Raw genomic sequence first — 24,082 nt, 5'->3', positions numbered from 1 at the left:
ATCAACATTCTCACATAGCTGAATCATGTGAACAAGGTATGGGAATATCAACATTCTCACATAGCTGAATCATGTGAACAATGTGTGTGAATATCAACATTCCAGCATAGCTGATCCAGGTGAACAAGGTATGGGAATATCAACATTCTCACATAGCTGAATCATGTGAACAATGTTCGACAATATCATCATTCTCACATAGCTGAATCATGTGAACAGTGTGTGTGTGTGTGAATATCAACATTCCAGCATAGCTGATCCACGTGAACGAGGTATGGGAATATCAACATTCTCACATTGCTGAATCATGTGAACAATGTGTGTGAATATCAACAGTCCAGCATAGCTGATCCACGTGAACAATGTTCGAGAATATCAACATTCTAACATAGCTGATCCAGGTGAACAATGTTCGAGAATATCAAAATTCTAACACAGCTGATCCATGTTAAAAATGTGTGGGAATATTAACATTCTCACATGGCTGAATCATGTGAACAATGTGTGTTGATATCAACATTCTCACATAGCTGAATCATGTGTACAATGTGTGTGAATATCAACATTCCAGCATAGCTGATCCACGTGAACAATGTTCGAGAATATCAACATTCTAACATAGTTGAACCATGTGTACAATGTGTGTGAATATCAACATTCCAGCATAGCTGATCCTCGTGAACAAGGTATGGGAATATCAACATTCTCAAATAGCTGATCCATGTGAAGAATGTATGGGAATATCAACATCCTCACATAGCCGATCCACGTGAACAATGTTCGACAATATCATTATTCTCACATAGCTGAATCATGTGAACAATGTGTGTGAATATCAACATTCCAGCATAGCTGATCCACGTGAACAATGTATGGGAATATCAACATTCTCACATAGCCGATCCACGTGAACAATGTTCGACAATATCAACATTCTCAAATAGCTGATCCATGTGAAGAATGTGTGTGAATATCAACATTCCAGTATAGCTGATCCAGGTGAAAAATGTTCGAGAATATCGACATTCTCACATAGCTGATCCACGTGAACAATGTTCGACAATATCATCATTCTCACATAGCTGAATCATGTGAACATGTGTGTGAATATCAACATTCCAGCATAGCTGATCCAGGTGAAAAATGTTCGAGAATATCGACATTCTCACATAGCTGATCCACGTGAACAATGTTCGACAATATCATCATTCTCTCATAGCTGAATCATGTGAACAATGTGTGTGAATATCAACATTCGAGCATATCTGTTCCACGTGAACAATTTTCGAGAATATCAACATTCTCACATAGCTAAATCATATGAACAATGTGTGTTGACATCAACATTCTCACGTAGCTGATCCATGTGAACATTGTGTGTGAATATCCACATTCCAGCATAGCTGACCCACCTGAACAATATTCGAGAATATCAACATCCTCATATAGCTGAGTCATGTGAACAACGTGTGGGAATATCAAGATTCTAACGTAGCTGAATCATGTGAACAATGTGTGTGAATATCAACATTCTAACATAGGTGAATCATGTGAACAATGTGTGGGAATATCAACTTTCTGATATTCATTGCTGATCCATTTTTCAACTAAGAATCAAATTAATTTACAACTGCAAGATGTACTGCATTGTGACTATAAATACCGGGTCGATTGAAGCGCAGATTTATTTCCTCTATTTTATTAAAATTTGTTCAGTAGTATACTTTCAGCGTGAAGGCATGCAATTCTTAGATCAAAAACAAAAAAAGTGTTGCTTCTTACCTCAAAATATTCAAGTCGGCCTTTAAATATACTCTCAATAATTATGCCATACATTCAAAATTTGGCTTTGGTTTTGAATGTGACAGTTTTGTGCACCGTTTCCATATAGTTGAGTTGAACACGTACTATTAAACTCCGATGTCGCAATCGTAATACAATTTCATGAAGATGAAAGTTTATTTTTGTTGAGATTCTATGCAATATGGCTGACCAGCAGCCATTTTGTTTGATGAAAATTGACGATTATGCTTATATTTCAAATTCACACCGTCGAATGATGCCCAAACTTGGTTTACAGACAATTGTGTGCTAGCACATCAACAAAAGTTAATTTGTGTTACATTTCAATCCAAGTCGGTCGACTGTTGGCTATTATTTTTGACACAAATCAAAAAATTTTGTCTTTTTAACAAATTTCTGCCTATTCTCGGGGACATCCGGGCATTTTCACCGCATGGCGACCGTCACAGTGAAAACAAATGCCGAAAACTGCGTGTATAACACATATAAATCTGGTTGTTTAGGATTACAATCCATTCAGGATGGTCGCCTAGTAGCCATTTTGTTTGACGAAAATCTCGAAATCTGAAATAACTATCCAACATTGCACTACAATTTGGAATTGCGATATATGTTTTACATTTTGCCGACATAGAGACTCGCACATAATAAATTGTCTGGCAGCCGAGTGATTTGTTCAATGTAAAACTGGTACCAATATGATTAAATGAAGTCGCAGTTAGAGTTTTTTTTTTTTTTTTTTTTGGAAATATAATTTGGTTAAAATTTTATTCATGAGTGAGCTTTCGCGATTACCAAAACTTCAAAAAATACCAGCAAATAAATTCGAATAAAAGAAAATGTATGAAAAAAAATCTTATTTTAACCAAATGTTCAATGTCCAAGAACAGAGGGGTTGTGACATTTTCAATGGCTTTGAATTATTTGTCGTTAAATAAGATGTCCATACTAACGATTTATGAAATAAGCGTCCTCATCTTAGGCAAAAAGCGGGGGGAGGGGTTGGCACGAGAGGGCGCCATCCGATCTGAATGGAACGTTTGGAAGTCAGTCGACCGAAGCCTATCGTCAAAGCAATAAAGTCCCTTTTACGAACAGATAATAATTTCAGCAATTTCTTTACAGAATAATCCTCAACAAAACTTAGAAACATTTCATAGAAAAATACAGGCTCCAAAATTCTGTCTATTGCAAAACTATTCGACCGACAGCCAGATTGACGCCACAATTTATTGTTGGAGCCCGAGTTCTACACGTGATTTTATTGCGTTCAAAACTGTTCCATTTCAAACTGAGCATGCACACACATTGTGGTTTGTCGAAATGCATAATAATTAGAAAAAAATGAACTGAAAAAATAGTGAGAAATTTTGAGCAGTAGTAATAGAGTGAAATATAAACGTGCCTCTGCGTTCTCCATGAATTTCGTAACTTGCTATGATCAGGGTAAAGAAAAAATCTGTGCAACAGTTTGCTAGAGTCTGATTGAAAACGTCTCAAAAATCACCTTTACGTCAGTTTTTCGATTATTTTTTTCAGCTCGTAACGATAGAATCAGTCAATTTAGAACTATCGTACATGTTATCGGAAAGCATTTTGGCACAATTGTACTGAAAAGACGAGTTTTTCATTGCTCGTGAATATTAATTTATATTAAAGACGATTATTTCAACCAATCGTGCCATGTACCCCCTCCCCCGGGCTAAAAGAATGAAAGTTATTGATGCGTGACCGCCGCCCCAGCAAATTAATTCCAAAAAATATATATATGAAAAAACATAAACTAAATTATATTTCATAGCAGCCCTAACTAAGATCTTATTTTAATCGAATTGTACAAGAACAGAAGGGTTGTGACATTTTCAATGGCTTTGAATTATTTGTCAACAAATAAGAAGCCTATACTGAAAATTTATGAAATAGGCGTTCTCATCTTAGGCCTAACGAATGAAAGTTAGAAATGACTGTCCATCGTCCATCCATCAAAACATTAACTGAACGCGGTTCAACCCATCTCTATGACAACGATACACAAATCTGCCACAGCTAAAGACAAAGTCGACCGCGGAGCTAAAAAAAGGGACATGGTGAACAAAAGTATTGACGGGATCTCTATATTATGCACTTTATTTAACTTTTTACAAAACAATAATATGTTTAAATTTGGGACTCTTACAGCCATTTTAATTGTGAGCACTAGCAAACTTCATTCTGAGTGAATGAATGAATGGTTGCAAATTAGCCATTATCTCCACTTGTGTTTTTCAGTTTACCAGGGAAGTTCAAATCTAAATAGCTCTCATAATTATTATTTCAAGTAAAACTTTCACACTACGTTTATCAATTGTTTATTAACAAATCGGCATCCGGGGGCATAAATAGCATGTTTTGTTTTCATATTACAAAGTTGTCAAGCAGGATGTGTGCCGTTTATTCAATCCTAGTCAGTATTGCACACTCTATGTGAAATTACATATATATATTTGGTTATTATCAACTTACATGCAATATTTCAGGCTGTAGTATTTTGTGTTGGCATTTGTTAATCAAAATGAACTTCTCACATTCGGCAAGGGGTATTTTCGTAAGCTGTAATCAATTGTTTTTATTTTCATAATAATGTAATTTAAATAAATGGAAAACGTAAATTCGTAGACATGGGCAAGGTGACGTAAGGGAAAAAAGTCTTGAGGTCATGGGTCGTCTCCGACCTAGATTTTATCTCTCCGTCATTGGCAGAATCGCTGATTAATGCCTACAGTTCTAAATAGTAATTTTGACTGACCGGAGTCTATGGTGGGTATGAACTATGTGAATAGGCTGGTTCGGAGAACCCTCTGCCTAAATTCACTACGTTCAATTACCCGCCATAGACTCTGGTCAGTCGAAATGACTACTGTATTTTGAACTGTAGGCAGAGTTAGACGCCGATAGGTGGCGGGTTTTCCGAGCAAACAGAAAATGATGAGAGTCCGAGTCCGGAATGATACACTCTACACCACTCATCACCTAGATAGCTAAGACCCCCAAAAGAGGGTGGTGTCTTACCTTGCCTGTGCTGTCCCCGGAGCAAAAAGCCCAAAATGCTGCTACGGTAACAGGGTTTGGTGTTCCCGAGAAAGCTAGACCTAAAACCCAGTTCAGGCGGTTGTATGTAGACCGAAACAGTTCTGCATGAGGATATAGGTCGAAAAACGAGACCTGGAAACATCCAAGGAGTGTTGATGGTAGACAAATCGAGGGCCAGTAGAAAGACTGTTTTCCACGTAACAAATTTGAGTGGTGCTGATCGGAGAGGCTCAAAGGCGGTCTACTTAGCAGACAACACACCTGACAAATCCCAGTTGGGTGGTTCCCTTGTACGGGGTCTCGACCTCTGATTATGGGAAGCAGTAAATAGTCTCCTAATAATAGAACAATCGGCTAGTCTTGTTCCCAAGGCGTTCTCAATAGCGGGGGACAAGGCCGACCTGTAGCCAATGATTGCTGTGTGGGACAAACTCACTTCGTCAAACAGGTGTACAAAGGAGTCTGCTACCTGGCCAATAGAGGGATGGTATGAATCAACCTTGCTACCGCTACACCAATCAGTGTATGCTCGCCACCTAGAATTGTAGGCAGCATTGGTGGAATCCCTGTTTGCCCTGGCCAGGACGTTAGCAGCCCGCTCAGATAAACCTTTCGTCTGTGCGAGTCTACTGAGAGTCTCTATGCATGTAAGTGATACACTGCTGGGCTCGTTGGTAGTGCGCAATCCGGTTGGGACAGCAGGTTCGGTAAGTCCGGAAGCACTACTGGTGTTTCAACTAGCATTTCCAACAGAAGTGGAAACTAGGCCTTGGTTGGCCAATCGGGTGTGACCAATGTCAATATGCAGGTGTGCACCTGTCGAAGTTTTCTCCGGTGCCCAGTGAACTAGCAGGAAGGGAGAGAAGGCGTACACATCGGGGTGTGGCAAGCCGGTTTATCTTTGGACCCTCCCACAGCCAGAACAGCCTAGAGACTACCCACTGGGGTATCTGCCACTCCGTGTTCTGGAGACAGAGACGCTTTGAAAGGGTGTCTGCCAGACTGTTCCTCACCCCTCGAAGGTGGTGAGTGGTTAGCTCCACATTGTACTCCAGTCACCAAAAGTAAATTTGCTCTGCTAGGACTGACAACGATGGAGAACGCCCCCCCCCCACCCTCCGCTTGTTGAAGGAGACCACCGCTGTGCTGCCTGTGCTAAGTGCACTGCTATCAGTTTGAGCCGGTTGATATGGCGATCCCAAAACTAATTCCGGGGGCCATATACCTTGGGCTTATTCGTCCAATAGATGCGCTCCCCAACCTTGGAGGGAGGCATCTGTTACTAGAGTCCTAGTTGCAGTGAGTGGGTCCAAGGGGACCCCCTGTTTAAGGTTGATTGGTGATGTAGCAACAAGCGTTGTACCTGGCGGCTACGTAATGCGGCCTGGGGAACTATCCTTCGAACCGAGGTCATCATTCCGATGATCCACATTAGTTCTCGGTGGGACACTGTGAGAACGCTGACTAGGCATTTGGCTAGGCTGCTTAGTGCCAAGCAACACGCTTGAAATAGATATACCAAGCATACCTCTGTGTCGAACTCCATGCCCAGGAACACCAACTGTTGCGTTGGATAGGGATGGGACTTTGTCTGATTTACTAAAGAGCCCAACTGGTGAAGTAAATCCTGTGTTAGCCTTACTTGCTCGGCTAATAACCCCTTGTTTGGGTTATGTAATAACCAGTTTCCTAGGTATGGATTGATGTGTACTGACGTTTGGTGAAGCAGCAGCATCACCTGTTCCATCCATTCTGGTGAAATGTAGGAGCTGTGCATAACCCGAAGGGGGGGGGGGGCACCCGAGATTCGAATACTTGGCCCAGCTGGGTGACTCGAAGGAGATGGCAACTTGCTGGGTGCATCAGTATGTGCAGGTAGGCTCCGCTTAAGTCTAGTGAGGCTAGCCAGTCAAAACGGTGGATGGAGAGAAGAACGCTGCATGGCGTCTCCATGTGGAACCAATCGAGGAGCACATACTAATTCAGTCTGCCTAAGTCCAGAACTGGATACCCACCACCTATAGATTTGGTACTACAAACACATTTGAGTAGAAGCCTGGACTTAATGCCGGCTGATCTACCTTGTGTATGGCACCTTTTTCCAGCCGTTGCGAGGTGGGTGCTCTATTCTCCCATGAGGTGAGTTTCCCAAAGGCCTGGAGCAGTCACTAAGTTGTGACCTGGCCACTCGCCAAACACATGCCTGTCCCCTGGACGCAGATGTAAGCGTCAAACATGCTCTACTCTCTGTTGGGTGGACGACCGCCCGAGGAGGATGAGGAGCCACCACCTGGTACCTTCTTCCCTGGGGTTGTGCCGCTACTCTTCCCTCCCTCAGAAATGTATGAGCGCTTGCCTCCTGGCTGACTCTGGCTAGCGGACGTTGCCTTAGGGCGTTGTGTTTCCTGTGCTTGGGGCACCCTCCATTTACCCTTGGCAGTGGCCAACTGGCTAGCGGATTCGACCTGAACCATCTGGTTTGTTGCACTCCGAAGCTCCAGGACTGCACCCCCCCCCCCATCAAAGAGGGTGGCAAATGTCCAGTCTGCGTAACTGAGGCGGTGACGTACCCCTGACTCAGTTCACCGGTGAAAACATATGCATCTAAAACTGCGTCTCGTTGCACAGTGGTAGCCCCGGCCAGGAGAGCCAGGTGACACTGGAGGATGTCGCATGTAGCTATACGGTGGCCACCAGTAAATGTGTCGCCTGGTCTAGGAGGCTGGTGCGCTCTGCCTCAGAGGTCTCAGAGTTCTGGGTTTGCACAATAATGCGCTCCAGCAACTCTGTCCTCAGGGCGTGATGGGTCGTCTCAGGCTTAGCTAGCGAGAACGCCCATGGAATGGGTCTGTCCCTCTTTGCCTGGTTTGCCAAACAGAAAGTCGTGGTACTGGGGTATGGGGGAGGAGCCTTGGGATCCGGTTGAAAACGTTTGGTCTTATCCCACACTTTGGGGTCTGATTTCGAAACCACCCGACCGGGTAGCGCTTGGTCCAGCGGAAAGCGTTTACCTAAGATTTACCCCACCTGGGGGCCTTAGGCGTTACCTCCTCCGCGGCTGACCAACACCGTCTGCACCTTGCGCCCCACTCAGCACTCGGCCGGGGTTGCTTTAGATCCCGGTGCCTGTGATCCTAGAAGCGTTGAAGCAACAGTAAGTAGTTGTCTTAGGATCGTGGGTGAGGGTATATACATCGATCACTAGGGTCGATGATACATCACTTTAACAGTGTGGTTCACTGAGTCGTTACGGCTGGAAGACTCTGAGGGACCGCCCGAGGTACCAGCTGCATCCGAAGCGGACAAGCTGTCTCCTTTCAACTTAAATATGTGAGCAAGAGCGTGCTCGACTGTGCGTCTCATGACAGGGTCGATTCCCTTTGGGGACGCTCGTGGGTCAGCAAGAAGGAAGTCAAACCCACAGTGGAGCCCAGACTCAATGGTAAATTCCTGACTCCGGTACTGCGTGACGTTCCCTGGCCGGCTGAGAGTAGGGGGAGGCACAACATGTGCCCTGACACGAGAGCCTTGCCCCAAAATCGGAGGCTTGGCTGCCAGCATCCCTGTTGGCATTCAATGCCCGAGGTCCCGGAGGAGACTCGGTGCAACTAGCATGAGCCTCGGCCTCACTCAAATCATTGGGAGAGTCCCGACTGGGAACGGGGGGTTCCTCGGAAGAGACATGTTTTGAATGCGAACGATGCTTTCTGTGTTTATTCTTGTTTGCCGGTCTAGGGGCCACAGTGGAGACAGCTCGCTCTGACTGCATCTGATCTACCCGGCCTGCCAGGGACACAATTTGCCCCAACAGTCCTTCGACCAAAGCCCTCATCTCAGAGGCAAACCTGGTGCTGTGTGAGGACGGATCCACAAAGGGACCCGCAAGGGGCCCCATAGGAAGAAAGACCTCCAGGGGCATAGCCTCGTCGTTGCCGGTAAAATCGGGTAAACCAGTGCCTGAATAAACAGACTGTGAAGATGCCCTCCAATCAGCGGGGAGAGACCGAAAAATATCAGTACCTCCACCGTCAGACCTCCTACTCGACGTCTCACTTTCCACTCATGCCAACACACAACTCACTTTAACCGATTTTTACTGGACGCGCGACCTTGCTGTGAAATACGAGTGAAGCGGTCAGTCTCAGCGATTTTGCATAGCTCTGGAAAACATCCCAGGCCTCAGAACCCCAGTGAAAACACACGCCTTATAGGTGGGGCACGTAGACACGGCAAAAATAGCATTTCAGTTCCATGCTGGTAAATTCTGATTATAACCAATGAGGAGACAAAACCGGCGGCGAGTCTCTGGTGCTGTCATTAGATCTATCCATTTCTAAATACATAATGTACAAAATAAAAATGAACACGACATGCATGAGGGAAACGAAATACAGTTGGAAAAGGCAACACAAAGAAAACCAACGTGGTTTAATTGTGTCGCTGGGTTTTTCTTTGTCGTAAAAAATTATACAGACAAAGGGGAAAAACGACACGTGGGTAAAAATATTAAGAAAAACTTATCCTACCAGCCAGTGTCGGCTGCAGCGCCAGCAGCAGCAACCCAAGCCAGAAACCCAGACAGAAAAAGGCAGGCCTTCCAGGCAGAGCCGCTTGACTTCATCCCCGTCGGTACGGAAAAAAGGGTGAATTACAGAGTCACATGGTTCGAGACGCAAGGGAAAAAAATATTGGGGTCATGGGGCGTCCCCTAACATAGATTTTATCTCTCAGTCATTTAGCGAAACCGCTGATTAATGCCTACAGTTCAAAATAGTCATTTCACCCACCGGAGTCTATGGTGGGTAATTGAACGTAGTGAATTCCACTATTTCTCTATTAATCTTCTTTTAGTGTACATCTTTGTTTTATCAAAATGATCAATCAAAAGAGTACTATTTAGTAGGCACTAATCAGACTTTGTGAATAAGGTAAACATGAACAATACAGCATCAGCGATTTTTGTTACCGGTAAATTTACACATTTCACTATCCGAATATAAAAACAAACAAAATATTCTGGTAAAAATTAACAAATAGACATTTAAAAGTAAAAAAAAAAAATTGTTGAGACTGTTTTTTTTTGTTTTATTCTATCTTTTTCAAGAAAAAAAAATTGTGTTATCCTTTTAATTTTTTCACATTATCTATTTGAATGATGGATTTATTTACTTAGTAGTCATGTGACCACATGAAGGTTATAATGTATCATTTTTTACATAGTGCCAGCTATGAGCTTTTATAAAGTATACAAGTTTGACATGATTTAAAGACATTCTTCTATGAAAATAATTAGCGTGAATTTCACTTCTGAAATCTCTACAGCATCCTTATTCAAGCATTTAATTTGTTTTATGGATTTTTCTGAAAGTAAATGATGGGTGTTGACACCTTATTGCTGAGCATGGGCAAGAGGTCAAGAGGTAGCTGGTATTCTGGTTGGCAGAGAAATGATGCAAGCTGCATGCATAATTAACCAGAATAGCAACATTTTAAAAATAATCTCCAGATTGATATCATAGTAAAAGTTTTAGAAATTAGAATGTTTTCATAATTTGTACTACAAGGGTCATGGCATGATTTTCAAAACCACTGCTCATACACAGAAACGGCTGGTCCCGTACCGATGACCCTCAGTGACTGGGACTAATCAATGATAAACTTTATACCAAACCTTGAGATCCATTGTACTATACATCTCTTGGAATTGGGTGTATCAATGCCACACAGGAGCAGTTTCATGGCAATTTGCTTTAAAAGTGTATACAAAATAACTCACAAAGCATTTTTTTTTCAATGATTGGGGTTTATTACTGAAAAAAATGGCTGCAGGTGGAAAAAGTCAATGAACCAAGTACGCATGGATGAGGTATAGCTACCAAACATCTAAAAACAATACTGTAATTTTTAAAAAAAGGAATCAAATTGTTTTAATGAAAACACAAGTTACTCTATAAAATATTTGGACAACTTTTCAATGTGCCAACAAGTTCTGCCCACTATCATCACGAGTAGTTTAGATGAACTGCCCTGGAATTCAAGTTCTTAGTAGACTTTTCAAGTACCAACCACACTTGAATAGATTTGACAGAATAAATCAAGAAAATGCATAGAACAGAAGCAGTAGTCTAATTTGAAAACACTTTGTACAACACACTAAAATCTGCTCATACAGGTGTATCTTTCCCTGTGACAAGTGGTGTATTAGGAGTACACATCAAGAACCTTTAATGCGTCCCGTCCCATCAAAATATTTGCACTTGGCAGCATATGCTGCTATTTTAAGGAAATAAAGATGAATATTCTAAAAATAGATATTTTAATTATGGGTTATAGACGAGTTTCTAAAGAGAATTGTAAACTATATCAAGGCAATCCAATGTCATTCAATTACACCACCAAAGTCAACAAACATTAAAGGTAGCACCACAGTGACCTGGTTAATCAGCATTGCATGTCAGACTTATAAGCACATGCTTAAAATTCTGACAAATACAAACATTGTTTCACACAGCAAGGATTACATTGTTTTACAATAATTCTATCTTTCTTCTTAAAAAAAAAAAGTGCCATGAAGTAAGTACTATGTGCAGTTGACATATAGAGAAATATTATACAGGCTACTGTTTCATTACTTGTTGGCAGAAGACACTTCAAATATTTTTAATTGACACTTGTTTCAATTATCTGAGTGTGGAAGGGGGGGGGGGGCTTTTATAAAATTTATATATTTGCACAAGCAGCAGAACTCGAGCTTGGACACAAAAAGGCTGGGGCTAAAAGCATTAATCAGAACAGTTGTAACACACCCCTTCCCCTACCATACCATACCATATTTGCTCTATTAAGGGCACATCTCCCATAAGACTGGTCAAAAAATTACATTACCATACGCTTGGTCATTAAAACATGACCTCAGTTTGACCACAGACACTTAAATAAGTGCAACTAATAGAAGAAATATGGTAGCTGAAGCTGGTAATGTTAGTGGATTGTCACTAAGTTTATTCCAGTCACATCTAACCATGTATATTCACTCAGCCAATCACATTTGTCTTATCAGGAACAAAGTTTTAATTCCCAAGCAGAGCAACATGCATGTATGTATGTATGTATGTATGTATAAAACTGTTTGACTTTAAATAAAATATAACAGTAGTTTTCAGCAAAAAACAACAAATTTTCTCCTATAATACATTTGCGGATTTTCCTACATTACCATATAAATTACAATAATTCTTATAAAGGCAATAAGAACATAATTAAATATTTTTATAAAGTGCACAATGCAAGTAAAAGCACAGATAATAGTTTTCACCAAGCTTTATTTTTAAGTATGTCCTCTCCTAGAGAACCCTTCCCCTTACTATGACAACTTTACAGTGGATGTGTAAATTCTATACAAGACTGTACAGTGTAATTCAGTTACAATTCTGTATACTCCCATAGTTCCTTGTCATACCCCTCGTGCACATGTTCCAGTAACACCTTTCTTCTACTTTCACAGTACCTACATAGATTAAGTACAGAAATAAGTTATTTTCATTATAGTCATAGATCCTGCATGTAGGTAATGCTTCTCATGATTGAACATGTTAGATTGAAACCTGCACCTCACATTTTTTTTAGCAGGAAAGTGTGCCACATGCATTCAAATAATTAGTGACAACAAAAAACATTAGACGCGATATACATGTTGCCTCATTTGTTGTCAGAAAAGCAACAGTTCTGCAATTACCCAAAAAAGATTATGAATACGAGTTTTATTTTAAAAAGTGCAAATCTCCTCTTCAAAATCATACTGCAATACCAGGTACTGACAGGTAAATATTTTTTTAAAAATTAAATTGAAGCCTAAATTTGAGTCAAACCATTGTGCCAGGAGGAAAATCTGAAGTGAGTGAAATTTTGGAGAACAAAAAAAAGCATAATTTTGTGACCGACTGGAATCCTAAATGCCAATAAATTATGAAAACCTGCTAAATAAATAGGTGGTCGAATTTTTAGAGTGGATGGAATTTTTATGGTTTGGTGGAATGGGGAAATGTTGATTGTGTTATCCTATGATAAGATTAAGAACTGTCACTGATTAAGAACTGTCACTGATTAAGAACGTTTGAATCAATAATGAGAAATGCTTTCAACATTAACATTAAAAATTTGACTTCAGAAATAGTCTTTTTTCAGAGCATCAAAAGGAAAAAACCAGAGGATGAATTGGTGATGACCCCCTCAGATTCTGAAAACATAATCAACAGAAATGCTTGGTAAAGCTATTTGCAAGAAACAATTGCTTTTATTACATCATAGACTTTCATTGTAGTATTAGTGACAATACAGCGTAAAAGATAACAGTCACGATTTGCATGATATGCCAACATACTTGTAGTGAACGAGAACTCACCTATATTTATCTTGCACCTTTTGTTTAATGTCTACTAAAGAATCTTGAGTAATATCTCTTTCTAAATACTCTGACAACTTTTCTGTAGCATGTTCAAGGTCTTTCTGGTTATCCTATAAAGGCATCAATAATATGGTAAATAAAATGATGTGCATCAAGGTCCCATAATGTTGAATGTATGCACCAAGTTTCAACAAAATCCATCTGGAAATGCTTGACTTTGATGATTTTCCAGCACAAAAATGACTGCCATTCGGCCATCTTGAATTAGAATGTTAAACAAATTGATATGTATATGTATGTATAATATTATGTATGATGTATGTATGAAGTTTGAATGTAATCAGTCCAGGCATGTCAAGATACAGGTCCGGACACACAAACAGAGGTCAATCCATATATCCAGTTTTCGGACTGTGTTCGAATGAGAACTAAAAATGATGTGCAACAAGAACCAATAATGACTAATGTATGTGCCAAGTTTGAACAAAATCCATCCATAAACAACCAAGATCTGGTTTCGAAATGCCAGAAATGCTTGATTTGTATGATATTCTAAAACAAAAATGACCTCTACTTGGTCATTTTGAATCTGATCGTAAACCAATACATCTGTATATCAAATTTGAACATAATCATGTCTAAGATAAAGGTCCGGACGGAAGCTCGACCATATAGACACACAGACACATGCATATAAGTCAATCCATAAGTTCCTGTTTTCAACAAAACTGTTGAAGGGATGTCTGAGAAATGATTAAAGACACTAAAAAAAATAAAAAATATTACTATTACAACCTTGCCCATTGAGAATCTAGATATTAAATAACGAATGAAAAGCCAGGATGGATAACTATCTAGACTCTGTTCATTATACTGGTGATTATCTGACTGAAAGAATATAAATTATAAACAAGTCATTGTCAATGACAAGTCCCAGTCAAGTTTACTCTTAACATGAGTGACAAATAATTGTTTACATTCAAGTGATATACATGAATGGAACCAGTTTATATGTGTGATTCATTTCTTTATTCTGCCTGTGACATTCATAAAGCTTTTCTAAGCATGAAAATGATGTTTGGCCATCTTGAATCCAGATACTACATTATCTAAGCAACAGATATTAGTAGGAGAGTATATTACTGAAATCTTGTTCTCATGAGCATCAGTGCAAATGTCTCCATTTCTGCATTTATTTCTATGTCTTAACAAATATTTTATTGTAGACAAATTTTCACCAAAATCTTGAAAATCAGACATGCTTGTCCACCAAAATTGGTTGATACTGATTGAAAATATTTACATAAAATGATGTGATAAAAATTGTTTTACTTATTGTAACCACAAGACAATTTTAAGTTTTTTAGAATTTTTTAGAATATCTTTAAAAATAAACAAGTGAATCATATCGTAATTGAACTTGGGCAGCATTTCATACTGAATAATATGATTATCAAGTTTATAGATGATTGGATAAGAATTGTTATAAGTTATTGTAACCACAAGAAACAGAGTTAACAACTAGATATTTTTCACTGCATATCCTTTCATTAACATCACAGGCAAGCTAAAACAAGCCATGCATGGCACAGTCCCCATTAGTTATCAAATTTATAATATATAGTTTTGTTTATAGTAATATATAGCTGGAACATAAACATGTCAGGAATATGATTATGATGATTGTTCAACATTAAAATGATTGACATTTGTATCTGATCGTCAAACGAGTATTGAGAGATATTGCTCTGGAACAGCATTAATTAAAACAAAATCAGCCATTTTGAATACATGTATAATGAATATATAAAATTTGAACATAATCAGTCAAAGCATGTCAGAGATATGGCTCTAGAAGCCCATTCATTAAAACAAAATGGCCACCAGTCAGCCATTTTGAATCCGAATAAAATGACGTGCATCAGGAACCTGTTATGTTTAATGTATGTTACAAGTTTGAACGAAATCCATCCATAAATGCCAGAAATGCTTGATATTTGGTGATTTTTTAGCACAAAAATGGCCACCATTCGGCCATCTTGAATCAGATCGTAAAACAAATTGCATGATGTATGTGTGAAGTTTGATTGTGATTTGTCCAGGCATTTCTAAGATACAGGTCTGGACGCACGCACGTACAGACACATAGAAACACGGACGCACGGAGGTCAAAACACAAGTCCCCGCTTTCGGACTGTGTCCGAACAGGGACTAATTAACCATTCTCAATTTAATCATGAAAACAAAATAAAGCATCAGTAGTCCAACATGTATGATTTATATCAATTATTAATGAAATTAGCCATGCCTATATAACAATAAATGGAATGTTGACATATTGTATATGTAACACATTGCTCATTCGTTTTCACTATCTGTTGAGGCTTATAATAGGTGATGTGTTAACAAAACTGCATGCAAACAATCTGAAACAAACTAATAATGGCATTTTTAGACAGGACCAAATAAATTAGTGACATCACTTACCTCAAATATTATGGATTGATTGTTCTTTCTTAAATAATAAGCAAATACGTAGGTATACATAAGGGTTTGGCGACACAGGCATAAAACATCTACAGCTTTCTTTAAAAATTGTACTTCAATCCAAGACATGTTATGGTGCTGCATCTCGTCCATTTTAGCTCTAATTTGTGCATACAGCTTATGTTCAAACCTTAGACTTTGCATATGGTTCATGTAACGATTACAGTAGAATAAGTAACGCTGGAGAGCTGCCCGCGACCTCTGAAATGACACAAATCACCAAGACTAAAATAGTGCCCTCTAGTATTTCCATACAGATTAGAGAGAAAAATTAATACAGCAGTTGTAGTAGTTAATGTGTGTAGGTCAGTATACCTTGAAGTCAATACTGCAATGGTTGGAGTTTATGTGTGTAGGTCAGTATATACCTTGAAGTCAATACTGCAATGGTTGTAGTTTATGTGTGTAGGTCAGTATACCTTGAAGTCAATACTACAATGGTTGGAGTTTATGTGTGTAGGTCAGTATATACCTTGAAGTCAATACTGCAATGGTTGGAGTTTATGTGTGTAGGTCAGTATACCTTGAAGTCAATACTACAATGGTTGGAGTTTATGTGTGTAGGTCAGTATATACCTTGAAGTCAATACTGCAATGGTTGTAGTTTATGTGTGTAGGTCAGTATACCTTGAAGTCAATACTGCAATGGTTGTAGTTTATGTGTGTAGGTCAGTATATACCTTGAAGTCAATACTGCAATGGTTGTAGTTTATGTGTGTAGGTCAGTATATACCTTGAAGTCAATACTACAATGGTTGGAGTTTATGTGTGTAGGTCAGTATACCTTGAAGTCAATACTGCAATGGTTGTAGTTTATGTGTGTAGGTCAGTATATACCTTGAAGTCAATACTGCAATGGTTGTAGTTTATGTGTGTAGGTCAGTATACCTTGAAGTCAATACTGCAATGGTTGTAGTTTATGTGTGTAGGTCAGTATATACCTTGAAGTCAATACTGCAATGGTTGTAGTTTATGTGTGTAGGTCAGTATATACCTTGAAGTCAATACTGCAATGGTTGTAGTTTATGTGTGCAGGTCAGTATACCTTGAAGTCAATACTGCAATGGTTGTAGTTTATGTGTGTAGGTCAGTATACATTGAAGTCAATACTGCAATGGTTGTAGTTTATGTGTGTAGGTCAGTATACCTTGAAGTCAATACTGCAATGGTTGTAGTTTATGTGTGTAGGTCAGTATATACCTTGAAGTCAATACTACAATGGTTGGAGTTTATGTGTGTAGATCAGTATATACCTTGAAGTCAATACTGCAATGGTTGTAGTTTATGTGTGTAGGTCAGTATATACCTTGAAGTCAATACTGCAATGGTTGTAGTTTATGTGTGTAGGTCAGTATACCTTGAAGTCAATACTGCAATGGTTGTAGTTTATGTGTGTAGGTCAGTATACCTTGAAGTCAATACTGCAATGGTTGTAGTTTATGTGTGTAGGTCAGTATACCTTGAAGTCAATACTGCAATGGTTGTAGTTTATGTGTGTAGGTCAGTATACCTTGAAGTCAATACTGCAATGGTTGTAGTTTATGTGTGTAGGTCAGTATATACCTTGAAGTCAATACTGCAATGGTTGTAGTTTATGTGTGTAGGTCAGTATATACCTTGAAGTCAATACTACAATGGTTGGAGTTTATGTGTGTAGGTCAGTATATACCTTGAAGTCAATACTGCAATGGTTGTAGTTTATGTGTGTAGGTCAGTATATACCTTGAAGTCAATACTGCAATGGTTGTAGTTTATGTGTGTAGGTCAGTATATACCTTGAAGTCAATACTACAATGGTTGGAGTTTATGTGTGTAGGTCAGTATATACCTTGAAGTCAATACTGCAATGGTTGTAGTTTATGTGTGTAGGTCAGTATACCTTGAAGTCAATACTGCAATGGTTGTAGTTTATGTGTGTAGGTCAGTATACCTTGAAGTCAATACTGCAATGGTTGTAGTTTATGTGTGTAGGTCAGTATACCTTGAAGTCAATACTGCAATGGTTGTAGTTTATGTGTGTAGGTCAGTATACCTTGAAGTCAATACTGCAATGGTTGTAGTTTATGTGTGTAGGTCAGTATACCTTGAAGTCAATACTGCAATGGTTGTAGTTTATGTGTGTAGGTCAGTATACCTTGAAGTCAATACTGCAATGGTTGTAGTTTATGTGTGTAGGTCAGTATACCTTGAAGTCAATACTGCAATGGTTGTAGTTTATGTGTGTAGGTCAGCATATACCTTGAAGTCAATACTGCAATGGTTGTAGTTTATGTGTGTAGGTCAGTATATACCTTGAAGTCAATACTACAATGGTTGGAGTTTATGTGTGTAGGTCAGTATATACCTTGAAGTCAATACTGCAATGGTTGTAGTTTATGTGTGTAGGTCAGTATATACCTTGAAGTCAATACTGCAATGGTTGTAGTTTATGTGTGTAGGTCAGTATATACCTTGAAGTCAATACTACAATGGTTGGAGTTTATGTGTGTAGGTCAGTATATACCTTGAAGTCAATACTGCAATGGTTGTAGTTTATGTGTGTAGGTCAGTATACCTTGAAGTCAATACTGCAATGGTTGTAGTTTATGTGTGTAGGTCAGTATACCTTGAAGTCAATACTGCAATGGTTGTAGTTTATGTGTGTAGGTCAGTATACCTTGAAGTCAATACTGCAATGGTTGTAGTTTATGTGTGTAGGTCAGTATACCTTGAAGTCAATACTGCAATGGTTGTAGTTTATGTGTGTAGGTCAGTATACCTTGAAGTCAATACTGCAATGGTTGTAGTTTATGTGTGTAGGTCAGTATACCTTGAAGTCAATACTGCAATGGTTGTAGTTTATGTGTGTAGGTCAGTATACCTTGAAGTCAATACTGCAATGGTTGTAGTTTATGTGTGTAGGTCAGTATACCTTGAAGTCAATACTGCAATGGTTGTAGTTTATGTGTGTAGGTCAGTATACCTTGAAGTCAATACTGCAATGGTTGTAGTTTATGTGTGTAGGTCAGTATACCTTGAAGTCAATACTGCAATGGTTGTAGTTTATGTGTGTAGGTCAGTATACCTTGAAGTCAATACTGCAATGGTTGTAGTTTATGTGTGTAGGTCAGTATACCTTGAAGTCAATACTGCAATGGTTGTAGTTTATGTGTGTAGGTCAGTATATACCTTGAAGTCAATACTGCAATGGTTGTAGTTTATGTGTGTAGGTCAGTATACCTTGAAGTCAATACTGCAATGGTTGTAGTTTATGTGTGTAGGTCAGTATATACCTTGAAGTCAATACTGCAATGGTTGTAGTTTATGTGTGTAGGTCAGTATACCTTGAAGTCAATACTGCAATGGTTGTAGTTTATGTGTGTAGGTCAGTATACCTTGAAGTCAATACTGCAATGGTTGTAGTTTATGTGTGTAGGTCAGTATACCTTGAAGTCAATACTGCAATGGTTGTAGTTTATGTGTGTAGGTCAGTATACCTTGAAGTCAATACTGCAATGGTTGTAGTTTATGTGTGTAGGTCAGTATATACCTTGAAGTCAATACTGCAATGGTTGTAGTTTATGTGTGTAGGTCAGTATACCTTGAAGTCAATACTGCAATGGTTGTAGTTTATGTGTGTAGGTCAGTATATACCTTGAAGTCAATACTGCAATGGTTGTAGTTTATGTGTGTAGGTCAGTATACCTTGAAGTCAATACTGCAATGGTTGTAGTTTATGTGTGTAGGTCAGTATATACCTTGAAGTCAATACTGCAATGGTTGTAGTTTATGTGTGTAGGTCAGTATACCTTGAAGTCAATACTGCAATGGTTGTAGTTTATGTGTGTAGGTCAGTATATACCTTGAAGTCAATACTGCAATGGTTGTAGTTTATGTGTGTAGGTCAGTATACCTTGAAGTCAATACTGCAATGGTTGTAGTTTATGTGTGTAGGTCAGTATACCTTGAAGTCAATACTGCAATGGTTGTAGTTTATGTGTGTAGGTCAGTATACCTTGAAGTCAATACTGCAATGGTTGTAGTTTATGTGTGTAGGTCAGTATACCTTGAAGTCAATACTGCAATGGTTGTAGTTTATGTGTGTAGGTCAGTATATACCTTGAAGTCAATACTGCAATGGTTGTAGTTTATGTGTGTAGGTCAGTATACCTTGAAGTCAATACTGCAATGGTTGTAGTTTATGTGTGTAGGTCAGTATATACCTTGAAGTCAATACTGCAATGGTTGTAGTTTATGTGTGTAGGTCAGTATACCTTGAAGTCAATACTGCAATGGTTGTAGTTTATGTGTGTAGGTCAGTATATACCTTGAAGTCAATACTACAATGGTTGGAGTTTATGTGTGTAGGTCAGTATATACCTTGAAGTCAATACTGCAATGGTTGTAGTTTATGTGTGTAGGTCAGTATATACCTTGAAGTCAATACTGCAATGGTTGTAGTTTATGTGTGTAGGTCAGTATACCTTGAAGTCAATACTGCAATGGTTGTAGTTTATGTGTGTAGGTCAGTATATACCTTGAAGTCAATACTACAATGGTTGGAGTTTATGTGTGTAGGTCAGTATATACCTTGAAGTCAATACTGCAATGGTTGTAGTTTATGTGTGTAGGTCAGTATACCTTGAAGTCAATACTGCAATGGTTGTAGTTTATGTGTGTAGGTCAGTATACCTTGAAGTCAATACTGCAATGGTTGTAGTTTATGTGTGTAGGTCAGTATACCTTGAAGTCAATACTGCAATGGTTGTAGTTTATGTGTGTAGGTCAGTATGCCTTGAAGTCAATACTACAATGGTTGGAGTTTATGTGTGTAGGTCAGTATACCTTGAAGTCAATACTGCAATGGTTGTAGTTTATGTGTGTAGGTCAGTATATACCTTGAAGTCAATACTACAATGGTTGGAGTTTATGTGTGTAGGTCAGTATATACCTTGAAGTCAATACTGCAATGGTTGTAGTTTATGTGTGTAGGTCAGTATGCCTTGAAGTCAATACTGCAATGGTTGTAGTTTATGTGTGTCAGTGATTATACCTTGACTAATATGGAAGATTATTTGTTGCACAAAGACAAACGCAGAATTTGGATTATTTAACAAGTGACTGTTTGAAAATGGTCTCACAAACTTGTATACAATATATGCTGGAGATGAATCCAATGAATTCTTTACTTTCAAGTAATATAAAGTATCACTGGTAGCATAGTGGTTGTCGCATCAGACTCATGATCGGTAGACCCGAGTTTAAATCCAACCTTAGGCTGAACATCAAAGGGTTGACCCCTACCCTGGGTGAGTGTGCCACAGACTCAATGGGAAGGCCAATTCCACTTGCCGAGATTCATTCACTAACGAATGCGACTTTGAGGGAACCTTGGTTAAGGTTCGCAGGTGCTTGTGTTCGACCGGGCCTGGTTGACGCCAGGATAGCGCATTAAAATTGCCATTTGATAGGGAGATGGCCACACAGCCCTGTCATGTAGTCCCAAACAGGAAATGACTTCTGTGGCAAAATGCACTATGTGTCAGCACTAGCACTTGCACTTACAAAAAAAAAGTCAGGAGAGACAACAGTGACATTCAATGTCTGGAACTGTCGCCTGGCACAAAAACATTTATTAAAAAAAAAAGTATATTGAAGGGAATTTTATAGACAGATAATGTGTTTTCAATTGGTGTGGCCTAAAAAAGATATGGTTAACAACAAGATAAAGTAGTGATACTTTACATAAAACTCTACACTGGCAAATCCTGGTATTGTGTCTGACCCATCAAGGCCATACAAGCTATCAGAAACAAAACCATTAAACGAACTGGTTACTTAATACCCTAAATTAGATGGCCTGTTTTTAAAATCCCTGATAATTATCTTGATATACCTTGTACTTGAGTCAGATCATATGGTTTTTATAGGTCCATGAAAGTCAGAAGTCAGTTCAGTCGAGCTGGTGCTAACTGACTTTGCAAAAAAATTAATTTCTGGTAAATAACCAGGCTACAGGTACAGCACAGCTCACAACTTGTAACCAAAATGCTAGCCTTGCGCACTAACCATTGCTGACACTATATTATCGCAAAGCTAACGTGTGTTAGCACCTATCTAACATGCCTATGCATAGGCGCATTTCGCTGTTAATTGCCATGATGTTGTCTCTACTTTCTTATTCATACAGTGTTGTTCAACTTAAAAACACAACTACATGTATTAGAATTAAGCTTGTCGTATAAAAAGTGACAACCTCCAACAAGTCCTGTTAAAAAATGGTACAGTGATATAAAATGGTTAAACTATTCCTTTCTGAACTTCTTGGAAATCTGTACACAACCTGACCCTTTTACCTAGATTTGCTCTAACGTATTATTTTATATTCAATTCTCACAACTCTGCTGCTGTGTGCATTTTTAGTGACTGTGGTTGTCATTTTGCATCGCCAACCATCAATCGGCGGTAGACAAGTTGCAATGAAGCTTGAAACTGACTTCATAAATGAGTGAAACAAGACTCAGATAATAGTCTCAGATAAACTGCTTTGACCACCCTAAGTTGAACAGTCATGGGGCTTGGTGTATATTCACACAACTTGTATAATATTGTTTTACTGCTCCCTTAATAGCTTTGTGCATGTGGTGGTAATGTGCATACCACATGTCAACAACATGGCCACTTTTAAAAACTATCAATCTCAGTTGAGTCTTGTTTATTTTCCTGCTCAAAATGGAGGTTAATTGTGCTTTCTAAACATTTAAACTGTACTCCTGACTGAATCAGTAAGGAAATAAATAGCTGATTATGAAAATGTGTCTCTTGTGACAGAGGTTTGATTTACCATTAAACTTTCTTCGGTGTGTCTAGTTTTCCACAATCAACGATGAAGGAAAGCCATAGATGTAGTCATTTCTCTGGCAATCTCGGGACTACTTTTATTTCAAAGCTATTTTAAAAGTGATGATAGATTCATTGATAGTGAATTACTTCTAAATTTCATCACTTCCTTCAATCAGTGTTGGTTGGCTAAACTTGACTAGTATTTTTCATGATAATTCTAGTTTAGTGCGTTCTCATGTTTATTAGCTTTCTACACTATTAGCTTCACACTTTCTTTCAGCCTACTAGAAGTATTCTACAGTCAAACCTGTGTTAACGGCCACCTGGATACAGTGGCCACCTGCCTATAGTGGTCACAACCGAACAGTCCCTACGAATTTTACATGTTAAAGTACGCTTCAGCGGCCGCAGTGATCAGTTGAACTGCATATAACGGACATAGTTCCCGGATATCTTGCAGACTACTGCCTTCCATCTCAGACAACTAATAAGCTCACAAAGGACAAAGTTAGCACGTTTTCACACCTTTCATTCAACCGATGGCTTCGACAATTATGTTTTATTCTTATTTATAATTTAGTTTACCACGGCAAGCACACCGTACCGATGGCTATGGAACGCCAAAAACATAATTAAGAATTTGAAAGTGTCTTGATAAAAAAACATGCTGTCATTAATGTTTTGTTGAAATATGTATACCATGAGAATAACTTACTAGTACAATTTTGTTCAATGAATGAATGAAACCAACCACAACGATGACGACCCGCAAAAGTTTTGTGAGTCGCCGGGACACAGTCATAGTCCCTATGCATGTGGCTGGGGTGAATCGGAATGCCGAAGGAAAATTCCCGATCGAATTGATTACCAACAAAAAAACATAACAACTCACTTGTTATTTAGTATTGATATTTATTCACTTTGAACTCCTATAAATATCGATAAATACGCATGTAACTGGAACTGATAGCGAAAATGAAAAAAACCAACGCAACGACCATGTCTGTTGTTTATCCATCCAAATAAATTATGCTAACTAGCCTTGCGCATGCGTGTTCTTGTTCTTCCGGGGTTATGATAACTCGGGCCAAAAAGTAGAGTCGCTTCCGTTACTGCCTATCGATCACTGTGAGGGAATCTGTGTGCAGTATCGTCTCGTTGTCCAACTAAATTAATTCAACTATTTTGTTTTCTCGGTTGCTACTGCCTCGGTACATTTAACAATAGATGCTTTTAACAATGATGTTAAATTGACTACAGTTCACTGGCCAAAGTCGCCAGGCATATTTCACATGTTTCTATTGTTGCATCAGTACAATAACATGGAAGTCGCACAGATTTCGATTTCGCAAAGTAATGTTTTGATTAGGGATCAACCATTTCATAAGTGAGGTAGGTCGAGAAGATTTTTGAAAAAAAATTAACAAAATGTTAAGG

The 24,082-nt window shown here is 38.8% G+C and overlaps 1 protein-coding gene across 2 annotated transcripts in view; it reads right to left on the bottom strand.

Annotated features, from left to right (window-relative positions):
* Positions 1 to 10,654: 10,654 nt before the first annotated feature.
* The window catches only part of LOC100370516 (E3 ubiquitin-protein ligase arih1-like), a 28,017-nt gene continuing 14,589 nt past the window's right edge, over positions 10,655 to 24,082 (bottom strand). For both annotated transcript variants that reach the window (XM_006818883.3, XM_002736697.4), the window contains exons 10-12: positions 15,764 to 16,024; positions 13,274 to 13,386; positions 10,655 to 12,379 (exon numbers count right to left, since the gene is read on the bottom strand). In XM_006818883.3, the coding sequence (XP_006818946.1) occupies positions 12,295 to 12,379; positions 13,274 to 13,386; positions 15,764 to 16,024 (459 nt within the window). In that variant the 3' untranslated portion in view covers positions 10,655 to 12,294. The remainder of the gene's footprint in view (positions 12,380 to 13,273; positions 13,387 to 15,763; positions 16,025 to 24,082) is intronic.

This window comes from Saccoglossus kowalevskii, chromosome 13 (assembly GCF_978046115.1).
Source record: "Saccoglossus kowalevskii chromosome 13, keSacKowa6.1, whole genome shotgun sequence".
Taxonomy (NCBI): domain Eukaryota; kingdom Metazoa; phylum Hemichordata; class Enteropneusta; family Harrimaniidae; genus Saccoglossus; species Saccoglossus kowalevskii.
Note: the sequence above shows the minus strand (reverse complement) of the source record. Positions and strands in the feature narration are given on the sequence as shown.